This window comes from Ochotona curzoniae, unplaced genomic scaffold (genome assembly GCF_017591425.1).
Source record: "Ochotona curzoniae isolate NIBS_2020 unplaced genomic scaffold, NIBS_Ocur_1.0 contig_66, whole genome shotgun sequence".
In the NCBI taxonomy this organism is placed as follows: Eukaryota; Metazoa; Chordata; class Mammalia; order Lagomorpha; family Ochotonidae; genus Ochotona; species Ochotona curzoniae.
This window is the reverse complement of record NW_024466512.1, coordinates 24882479-24892867: the sequence shown is the minus strand read 5'-3', so window position 1 is coordinate 24892867 and position 10389 is coordinate 24882479. Positions and strand designations below refer to the sequence as shown.

At 51.0% G+C, this 10389-nt stretch overlaps 1 protein-coding gene across 1 annotated transcript; it reads left to right on the top strand.

Moving 5' to 3' along the window:
- Positions 1-7224: 7224 nt before the first annotated feature.
- FRAT1 (FRAT regulator of WNT signaling pathway 1) lies at positions 7225-9853 on the top strand. The gene has a single exon (XM_040992381.1). It carries the CDS (start codon positions 7491-7493, stop codon positions 8334-8336), a length of 846 nt encoding a protein of 281 aa, XP_040848315.1. The 5' UTR covers positions 7225-7490; the 3' UTR covers positions 8337-9853.
- The last annotated feature ends 536 nt before the right edge of the window (positions 9854-10389 follow it).

The following is a 10389-nucleotide window of genomic DNA, read 5'->3' as shown; positions in this document are numbered from 1 at the left end:
AGACCCAGAAGAAGTTCCTAGATCCTGGCTTCGGATCGGCGCAGTACCGGCTGTTGCGCTCACTTGGGGAGTGAATCATCAGATGGAAGATCTTCCTCTCTGTCTCTCCTCCTCTCTGTATATCTGAGTTTCCAATAAATAAATAAATAAATCTTTTTTTTAAATCTGCCTTTCAAATAAAAATAAATAAATCTTTTAAAAGAGAGAGAGATTGGGCTCAGCACAGTAGCCTAGAGGTTAAAGTTCGTGTCTCAGCTGCTCCATTCCCATCCAGCTCCCTGCTTGTGGCCTGGGAAAGCAGTAGAGGATGACCCAAAGCCTTGGAACCCTGCACCCACGTGAGAGACCCAGAGGAAGCTCCTGGCTCCTGGCTTCAGATCAGCTTATCTCTGATCGTTGTGGCTGCTTGGGGAGCAAACCAGCGGTTAGAAGATCTCTCTCCCTCTCTCTCTGTGTCTATCCTTCTCTCTGTATATCTGATTTTCCAGTAGAATAAATAAAATTAATCTTATATATAGAGAAAAAGATAAGTGTGAAACCTGGCTCTGGCTTTAGGAGTCTATTTAATCCTGGTCAAGTTGACTTACCTCAGGTCCCTGGTTTTCTTATTCACACAAAAAGGGAATGACAACACCAATTTTTTTTTTTAAGATTTATTTATTTTTATTGGAAAGGAAGATATACAGAGAGGTGGAGAGGCAGAGGAAGATCTTCCATCTGATGATTCACTCCCCAAGCAGCTGCAACAACTGGTGCTAAGCCAATCTGAAGCCAGGAGTCGCCTCCAGGTCTCCCACACGGGTGCAGGGTCCCAGTGCTCTGGGCCATCCTCAACTGCTTTCTCAGGCCACAGGCAGGGAGCTGGATGGGAAATGGAGCTGCTGGGATTAGAACCCGCACCCATATGGGATCTTGGGAGTGCAAGGCGAGGACCTTAACTACCACGACATCGTGCCGGGCCCAACAATAATTTCATAAATAATAATTTCATAACAATTTCATAAATTATTGGGAGGATAGATGGAAGAATATCTACAAAGCATTTTTCAGGGTGCCAAAATAGAAAAAATAGATAATTAGTGGGTGCAACGCTTCCTTTAGGGATGATGTAAGTGCTCTAACATCAGGTGATATTGAGGGCTGCACCACTCTGAGTATTCAAGAACCATGGACTTCTACATCTTACTTTTCCATTTTTTAAATTGTTTTATTTGAAAGGCAGAGTAACAGGAACATAGAGGACAGAAAGATCTTCCATCCACTGGTTCACTCCCCAAATGGCCGCAAAGATCAGAGCTGAGCTGATCTGAAGCCAGGGGCCAGGAGCTTCTTCCAGGTATCCCACGTAGGTGCAGGGTCCAAAGCCCTGGAACTGCCTCCACTGCTTGCTCAGTCCATAAACTAGGAGCTGGATGGGAGGTGGAGCACCAGAGACTCAAACCAGTGTCCATATGAGACACCAGCACTACAGGCTGAGAATGAACTGGCTACACCATGCTGCTGGTCCCTGTATTTTACTTCTTTAACTTTTTTTAAACATTTTATTTATTTGTTTGTTTGTTTATTTGTTTGGAAGGCAGAATGACAGAGAGAGAGAACTTCCCCCCAGAGGGCTTCAGCAGTCAAGTCTTAGCCAAGCCAAAGCTAGGACCCAGACACTCCATTCAGGTCTCTCACTTGGGGACCCAAGACTTGACTCATCGTCTGCTGCTTTCCCAGGCGCTGAATTGGAAGTGGAGCATCCAGGGTTCGAATCGGTACACCAACATGGGATGCTGTTAGCACAGGCAGCAGTTGATCCTACCACACCGCAACACTGGCACCAAATTATACCTGTGAATAAGTGGGCATTGAATTATATCCAAAAAATTGTAAAAATCAACACAAAGTACTCCATTTTATTTACTACCTGCTTCATTTCCTGCTCTCAGCACTTCTCATAAATGCAACTGGTGCTCTCCAAACCATGTTGACAGACTTTCTGATCATATTAGCATTATCTTCACAACATTCCTAGGTGACTTGACAGCGGTAGAAGATTCTCTTTTTAAATTTAGGAAGGAAGTATTACAAAGAGAGAAGACTATTTTCTTCTTCTTTTTATTTATTTGAAAGTCAGAGTAACAGAGAAAGGGAAAGACAGAGAGATTGAGATAATCTTCCATCTGCTGGTCCATTCCCCAAATGGCTGCAATGACCAGGATTGGTCCAGGCCAAAGCTGGGATCCAGGAGCCAAAAGCTTCTTCCCAGTTTCCCCCAAGGGTGCAGGGGCCCAAGGACTTGAGCTATTCTCTGTTGCTTTCCTAGATACATTAATAGGGAGCTGGGACTTGAATTAGCACCCATGTGGGATGCTGGCATTGCAAGTGCCAGCTGCTCCACTTTGCTTTGTTTTGCCAAAAACTTTCTCACCTAAAACACAGATCTGGAAGCAGGCAGCTTAGCACTGTGTTTGTGTCTACCACTTTTTCACCACTCTATCCACCACTCCTTCATCTCAGGGCCACATACCTCACTGTGGCTGCTAGAATTCTAGCACATCCACGTTCCAGGCAACAAGTTGAAAAACAAACAGATGGGTTTGCCCCTTTCCTCCTCAAGAGACTTTCTGTAAGAACCACAGAAACAGTCCCACTTCTGTCTCATTGGACAGAACTTTATCTAACTTCAAGATAGGCTGACAAGTGTGATCACGTGGCTTTGGTGCAGCTACAGGTTGGAGCTCAGGAAAGGTGAGTGGTCACTGTGGGTGAACAGCAGCCTCTGCCACACCTGCTACTTGACTAACCCAGGGAGGCAGAATATTAGCAAATTAGTCAAGTTGACTAAAAATCTTTTTTTCTTTTAAGACTTATTTATTTCTTACTGGAAACTCAAATCAGAGTCCATATGGGATCCCAGCACTTATAAGGTGAGAATTCACTAACTGAGCCATTGTACTGGGCCCAGAACTCAATATTTGTTTACAGCTTTTTCTTCCTGTGTAAACTTTACAATGAATTCTCATTTTTTAATTATTTATTGGAGAGGCAGAGAGACAAAAGGAGAGAGAGATGGGTCTCCCTTCCATTTACTTACTGCCCAAATGCCTCCAAGAGCTGAGGACTCAATCTAGGGTTTCCCACAAGGCTTCAGGGATCCAAGCACCTGAGCCGTTGCCTGCTGTGTCTTGTGGCCTGCACTGGCAAGCAACAGAAATCAGGAACCAGAGCTGGGACTGAAACCCAGTTACTCTGTCATCCTAGCCAGTGCCTTAACCATCAGGAAAAATGCTCACCCCAGAGAATTTTTTTTAAAGATTTATTTATTTTTATTGTAAGGTCAGATATACAGAAAGGAGGAGAGACAGAGAGGAAGATTTTCCATCTTTTGATTCACTTCCTAAGTGACCACAATGGGTAGAACGGAGCCAATCTAAAGCCAGGAGCCTCTTCTGGGTCTCCCACACAGGTGCAGGATCCCAAGGCTTTAAGCCATCCTTGACTGCTTTCCCAGGCCACAAGGAGGGAGCCGGATGGGAAGCAGGGCCACTGGGATTAGAACTGGCGCCCAAATAGGATTCCAGTGTGTTCAAGGCAAAAACCTTAGCCACTATGCTACCGTGCCAGGCCCACCCCAGGGAATTTTAAATGCCATGAGTTTTGACACATACCCACCCCTGTGGGTCCCAAATCAACATTTCCACCATTCTTAAATGCTCACTCAGGGCACTTGAGAGTCAGTTTTGCCTCAGCCCATTCTTTCACTGCCATCAGCCTAGTTATTTTGCTTTTCTCTCTGCCGGTTAGCTTTCTTGTCCTAGAATTTGATATAAACAGAGTCATATGGTGTGCACTCTTTTCCCTCTGGCTTCTTTCTTTGAACATTCTGTTTTTGGGCTTCATCCATGTTACCCTGGGCAGCAACATTCAGAAACTGCATCCTCTCCTTATCAAGGGATGAACAGGCAGTAGGCTGCATGTCCTACGCCTTTTGCCGACCACTTGGGCTGTCCCCAGCATTTGGCTTTTGACAGCAGAGCTGTTGAGGCACCTACCCACAGGCCTTGGTGGGGGCCCGTGTGTGTATTTCTCTTAGGTAAAGATCAATGATTCAAACTATGTTTATCTAGAAGCTTCTAACCTTTTGCCAAAGGGCTTATGCAATTTTCATGACCCTAACAATGCATGAGGCTTATACACTTGGAGTCATCAAATAAAACACAAATTGTGAACTGCTACTAATTATTTTCATCTTAAAATGCTAAAAAAAAAATAGCCTGGGGTTAGTATCATGGTACATAGGCTGCCACTTGTAATACTAGCATCACATATCAGAGTGTGCCACCTTGATTTTCTATTGCTCCACTTCCAATACAGTTTCTGCGAATGCTTTTTGTTAGGAAATGAACAATGGTCCAAGTACCTGGGTCCATGTCACCCGTGTGGGAGACCTGGATGGCGTTCCTGACTCCTGACTTCAGCCTGGCCTAGCTCTGGCTGTTGAAGCCACTTGGAAAGTAGGCTCAGGCCGTATTAGTAGGAAGCTGAATGGGAAACAGAGTAGCCAGGCATTGAACCATCAGGCATCTCAACTTGGAGCTTACTTTGTTGCAATCACGATAACTGTCCCGTCATCACTTCTTTACAACATGGTTTGAGTTTCTAGTCTCAACAATAAGGCAAGAAAAATAAAATCCAACCAGATTAGAAAGGATGAAGTAAAGCTACCTATTTGCACATAAAATAATCTTTTTTGGTTGTATTTATTCATTTAAAAGAATGACTGACACAGAATCTTTCAACTACTCGAACATTCCCCAAATGTCCAGAATTGCCTGAGCTGGGCCAGGCTAGGTTCAAGAGCCAAGAACTCCTCCTGAGTCTCACACCGTGAGTGTCAGAGACCCACAACCTGGACCAAGGGCTGCTGCTCGCTGATGACCTGATGTGGAGGAGCAGGGGTTCTAACTGGCCCTCTGATACAAGTTAGGGGGATTCCAAAGAGCTAACCTACAAGATTGGAAGGAATCTACTAAAACAAGTTTTATGCTATGTTACAAAAGTACAACGTCCTAGATTTAGAAATTCAATAACTTTCTTCAAACGCTCTTCTCATTTCTTCTTGGATTATTTCTTCCACTTGTAGTAGAAGAAACTCTGACATTTTTAAACAAACTCCCACCTCTACCCTCTCTCTCCTCCCTCCCTAAAGGCTTGTACTTTGTACCTGTTGTTATCAGATGGAGCTGGCAAATCCTTTGTTTCTAACCTGAATCTACAGGCTCCACTCTCTTCCCTCCCTAGCCTACCCTGTGTCCAAATGCTGTTACCATCCTGTTTCCCACTTCGGTGCAGCGCCCCGCTGTTTTACACGTCTTCCAGACTCTCCTAGGTGGTTTCTGCATGTTTCTCAGTGGGTGCTTTGTAGCTACTTAAGCAGCCTTATTAATGTATAATTTACATATCACAAGTTCCCTCTTTATAAAATTATTCATTGTATTTATTTGAAAGGCAGAGCTAGAGATGGAGAAATAGACAAAGAGAGAGAATTGTCTATGCACTGGTTCACTCCCAAGTCAGCTACAATGGCCTCCGGGACTGAGCCAAGGGGACTCGGAAGCTTCCTCTCGGTCTCCCACATGGCTGCAGGGGCTTCCCGCCTTCTCAAGCCCACCAGCAGGGAGCTGATAGGAAGATGATCAGCCAGGACTTGGAACCAGTGGCTCCCTCGGGACGTCTCCTGCTGGTCTCCTGCTGTGATATCATGCAGCTCCAATTCACTCTTTTTAAGTCTGTTTCAGTTCTTAGTAGATTTCAGATATGCCCCCACCCTGAAAGTGCCCCTCCCCAGGTGATTATTTTTTAAGATTTATTTATTTTTATTGGAAAGTCAGATATACAGACAGGAGGAGAGACAGAGAAAAAGATCTTCCATCTGCTGATTCACTCCCCAAGCTGCTGCAATGGCCCATACACAGTCATACAGCTTTTAAAAAATGTGGTGGACAGGGGAAAAGAATTTTCCTCTATGTTGGCACACTGGCTTAGTTAACACAAATTTGGCATTAACCAGGCCCAGGATACCCAGCAGCTACTGGCTGCTTTTCTCCCAGCAATGTAATGCTTGCCAATGTACAATGCAACCTAGGCAGTTGCCTACATCTGGGGCTTTAGGGGACTTTTCTTTTTTTTAAGATTTATTTTATTTTTATTGGAAAATCAGATATACACAGAGGAGGAGAGACAGAGAAAATCTTCCATCTAATGATTCACTCCCCAAGTGGTCACAACTGCTGGAGCTCAGCCAATCCGGAGACAGGAACCCGGAGCCCCTTCCGGTTCCCCAGGCCACAAACAGGGAGCTGGATGGGAAGCAGGGCTGCCGGAATTAGAACAGTGCCCATATGGGATCCCAGGTGCGTGCTAGGCCATGGCACCGGGCCCCCTTAGGGGATTTTTAAAGACGGCCCACCAAAAGTCCATTTTTAGCTACAGTGTAGAGAAATTCGTGCTGAGGGATTTGGGATTGTTAAATCCCTAGTGCAGGCCAATGGAAGGATCATTTTCTGCCCCTCCTCCTTAACAACAACAACAACAAAAAGGAGATGAGGTAGTTTTGGTTAACCATTAAGTCAATCATAATATCCCCCCAAGGCCCCTATTTTGTGTCCATACAAACAACTCACCATTTTCCTCTCCTGTTATGGGGGTGGGGGTGGGCAGGTCCTCTCCTGCTGGGCCAAGGCCATCCTTAGAACCTTTGTGACTCACAGCCGCTCCCAAGACCAGCTACCATGGGATCCCCAGCAGTGCCAGCCCCTGGTCCCCACGCATCCACCAGCCCCGTGGCAACACAGGGCTTCCCGCCTCCTCTCCCTCCCCGCCAGTCTCCGTTCCCAGATCCCTTCACAGACACTTGACAGCCACCGGCAAGTGACCTTGAAAACGCAAATGCTGAAAGCTGCGGACCTGAGGATGGGAGGGTCGTGTAGGAGGGTGTGTGTAGGTGTGTGTAGGGTATGTGTAAGTGTGTGTGCTTGTGTGTGGGAGCAACCAATAGGGTGCAGGCAGGTGTACACCCTTTGGAGATGCCAATCAAGCCTGGCGGAGGGAGTGTGGAGCAGCGCTCCCGCACTGTCTCCAACCCTTGCGCACAGAGCTTGGTGCACAAGGGGGCAATGTTCTCCCCCGGGACCCCAGCCTTGCAGGAGCCCGCCCTCTCCAAGGCACAGCTCCCCTCGCCCTGCTCGGTGGTAGCGCCCGGCGCGACGTCACCCATTGTTTACAAATCAACCCCAGCCGGCAGCATTCCGGCTCCGCAGCTCTCCTGTTACCCGGTTGCAGGCGCGCGGCTCGAGTGCCTACCCGGCTTGGCTTCTGCGTCTGACCTGGCCCCGGCCTCGGCACCGGCCTCAACCCGCCCCGGCCTCGCCCGCAGTCCACCGAACCCGAGGCCCAAACTGCCACCGGCCAAGCCCGCGGAGCTCCCGGGGCCGCGGCGGGAGGCCATGCCGTGCCGGAGGGAGGAGGAAGAGGAAGCCGGCGAGGAAGCGGAGGGGGAGGAAGAGGAGGACGAGGGCAGCTTCCTCCTGCTGGAGCAGTCGGTGACGCTGGGCGGCTCGGGCGAGGTGGACCGGCTGGTGGCCCAGATCGGAGAGACGCTGCAGCTGGACGCGGCCCAGGACAGCCCGGCCTCCCCGTGCGCGCCCGCCGGGCCGCCGCCGCCGCCGCAGCCCCCACGGCCCCCGGCGGGCAAGGCCCGGACGCCCGGCGTTGCGCTGCCGCTGGCGTTGCCGCCGGTGTCGGCGGAGACTGTGGGCCCGGCGCCCCCGGGGGCTGTGCGCTGCGCGCTCGGGGACCGCGGCCGCGTGCGTGGCCGGGCTGCGCCCTACTGCGTGGCCGAGCTCGCCGCGGGCTCCAGCGCGTTGTCCCCGCTGCCCCCTCAGCCCGGCCTTGATGGACCTTCTGGGTCAGGCAAGCAGGGGATCCCGCAGCCACTGACCGGCCCGTGCCGGCGAGGATGGCTCCGAAGCGCCGCCACCTCCCGCCGCCTGCAGCAGCGACGCGGTTCTCAACCCGAAACCCGCACGGGCGACGATGACGACCCGCACCGGCTCCTGCAGCAGCTAGTGCTCTCGGGGAACCTCATCAAGGAGGCCGTGCGGAGACTCCATTCGCGGAGGCTGCAATTCCATGCCAAGCTTCCCCAGTGCCCACTCCCGGGGCCGCTCTCCGCCCCAGCGCATGAGCCCCTTTCGCCGAGAAGCCCTCGCGCAGCCTGCAGTGACCCTGGCGCTCCAAAGGGGAGGGTGCAGCTCAGAACTGAAGACAGCATTCTGGTCCCTGGCAGCTAACAGCCAGCGTGGCCACAGTGCCAGCCTCGGACGGGAGGGTAGGGGGCTCTCCCCTGCCCAGTCTGGTGGAGAACTCGTTCCTTTGGAAGCAGAAGAAATAAGCTCATGCAAACTGAGAACCAGAGAATCCTGAGTGTTTTCGCGAGGGCCTGAGAGCCAAGGCCCCGAGCTGTTTGGAACTCCCAACTGGAAGGCAGATGCTAGGGAGTGCACTCCCCGCGCTCTCAGTCCGCAAGACTCCTAATTGGCCGGCAACCGACTAGGTGGCGTACTCCAGCCCGCTAGCCAGTGGCCTGGGCCCCCAGCTTCTCCGGCTGGCAGGGCACGGAACCACTTCAGAAGCCCCCAGTTGCTTGCTTTATCATTCCAGGGCTGGTTCCTGGCCCGTGCTGGGGAAGGCAACAAGACTAGGCAATTTCAGGGAGAACCCCAACCCGCCGGACATGAAACTTTAACGACCCTGAACAGAGCCATGCCATGTCTTGGGGGTTCTGTTTCTAAACGGACATCATGCGGTGCCCGGAAAGGCTTGGGGTTGAATGGGAATAGCTTTTTCCTCTGTCCCCTCTTTGCCGTTTCCGGAGCGCACACGGAAGGCTGTACGCCATGGAAGCATGGAGGTTGAAGGGTGGGGTATACGGTCAGGGACCCTCGCTCCTCTCTGGAACGTGCTTTCACACCCGATCCTCCTCTCCTCGGGTTCAAGGTCACCATTTCCCTGGGAGCGTGCTGAGTGGCCTCATTCTGCGGGCTGCGGAGAGGGCAAGCTTCAGGGTGTCCGGGGTACCCGGGGCGTGCTCAAGCGGGGACATGCCAGAACCCTGTGCTTTTCGTGGTGGCCACAGTCCCTAGTGGAGCCTGGGTTCTTTCGTGGAAACTGTCCTGAGGTGTGGGCTCCCCTTCCCCCACCGTCAGGGCTTTGCAGTCTTGCGCTAGCCAGTGGCTGCGTTGACTGGGGGCCTGGAGAAGGGGGGTGCGGTTAGGGAGGCGCCACGTGACAGGCACTCCGGGACGCAGCCGCTTCTAATGGACTCTCGGGGGCCATTTGCAATAACAGCTGCAATTCCCTGGAGAGTCAGAGTTGGTTCCTCCCTCTTCCTCCCCCAGCATGCCAGCCTTTGCCTTTGTAAGGGAAGGAAACCAAGTAGAAAATGCAACCCTCCAAATGGAGACGCTGCAGGCTCTGCTGCTGTGACCGTGGAGGAGGGTTGGGGACCCACCACCCCTCACGGAGAGTGCCCTGACCGCTGTTGGAGTTTTACAGAGTCAATGGCTCTTTCAGCGTCTGGATGTGGCTATGGACGGGTGGAATCTACACTTCGCAGCGGAGTGTCTGGAATTGTGGCTGTCCTGATTCTAGGATCTTAACTTGAAATACCCGCTTTGAATAAATGTGTTGGGTTGTTATTATTTTTGGTGGGGAGGGGAGGCTGTTTGAGCTTCTATTATATTTGTCATCGGCGGAGAAGATGTACGAAACACATTTCTCTGATCTCCATAAACATGAAAACACTTGAGAATCCCTGTCAGCCTGCCTCGCAGATGGTAATTAGAGTGCCTTTGTGTCTGAGCAGCTCACCAGTTAAACGAGGTCTGGGCAGCTCCGTGAGTGTGTGTGTGTGTTGATGCTGGCATGAAATTAAATGAAAGGTCAGGGTTTGGACCAGTCCCATCCCCAGACTTGACAGACTCTGTATCCCAGGTCAGTGCTGGAGGTGTTGCTGAGCTGCCTGTGGCCTCCTGCGGGATGACAGGTTAGAAGGGGCAGGGGGAATGTGTCACACTTTCTACCACGGCGGTCCTGTGAACCCTTGGTCAAGTGGGCTGCTCAGAGTGCAAGCCTGGAGATGAGAGAGCTGGCATGGAGCCTATTAAAGGGTTTATCCCTTAGCTTGACAGATTTGCTTCCCAGGCAGTGACACAACAGCCCATCTCTCCCCCTGGTGCCCCTTCCAAGGCAGGACCCAGGCTCTGGGACAGGAAGGCCACTTGGACAAGACAGTTTTCTCTGCAGAAAGTGAGGATGAGATAAAGGGTGCATGGGGACTGACAT

What these genes read in the sequence shown, in the direction of transcription:
- FRAT1 (XM_040992381.1), top strand. Translation starts at nt 7,491, where the DNA reads ATGCCGTGCCGGAGGGAGGAGGAAGAGGAAGCCGGCGAGGAAGCGGAG.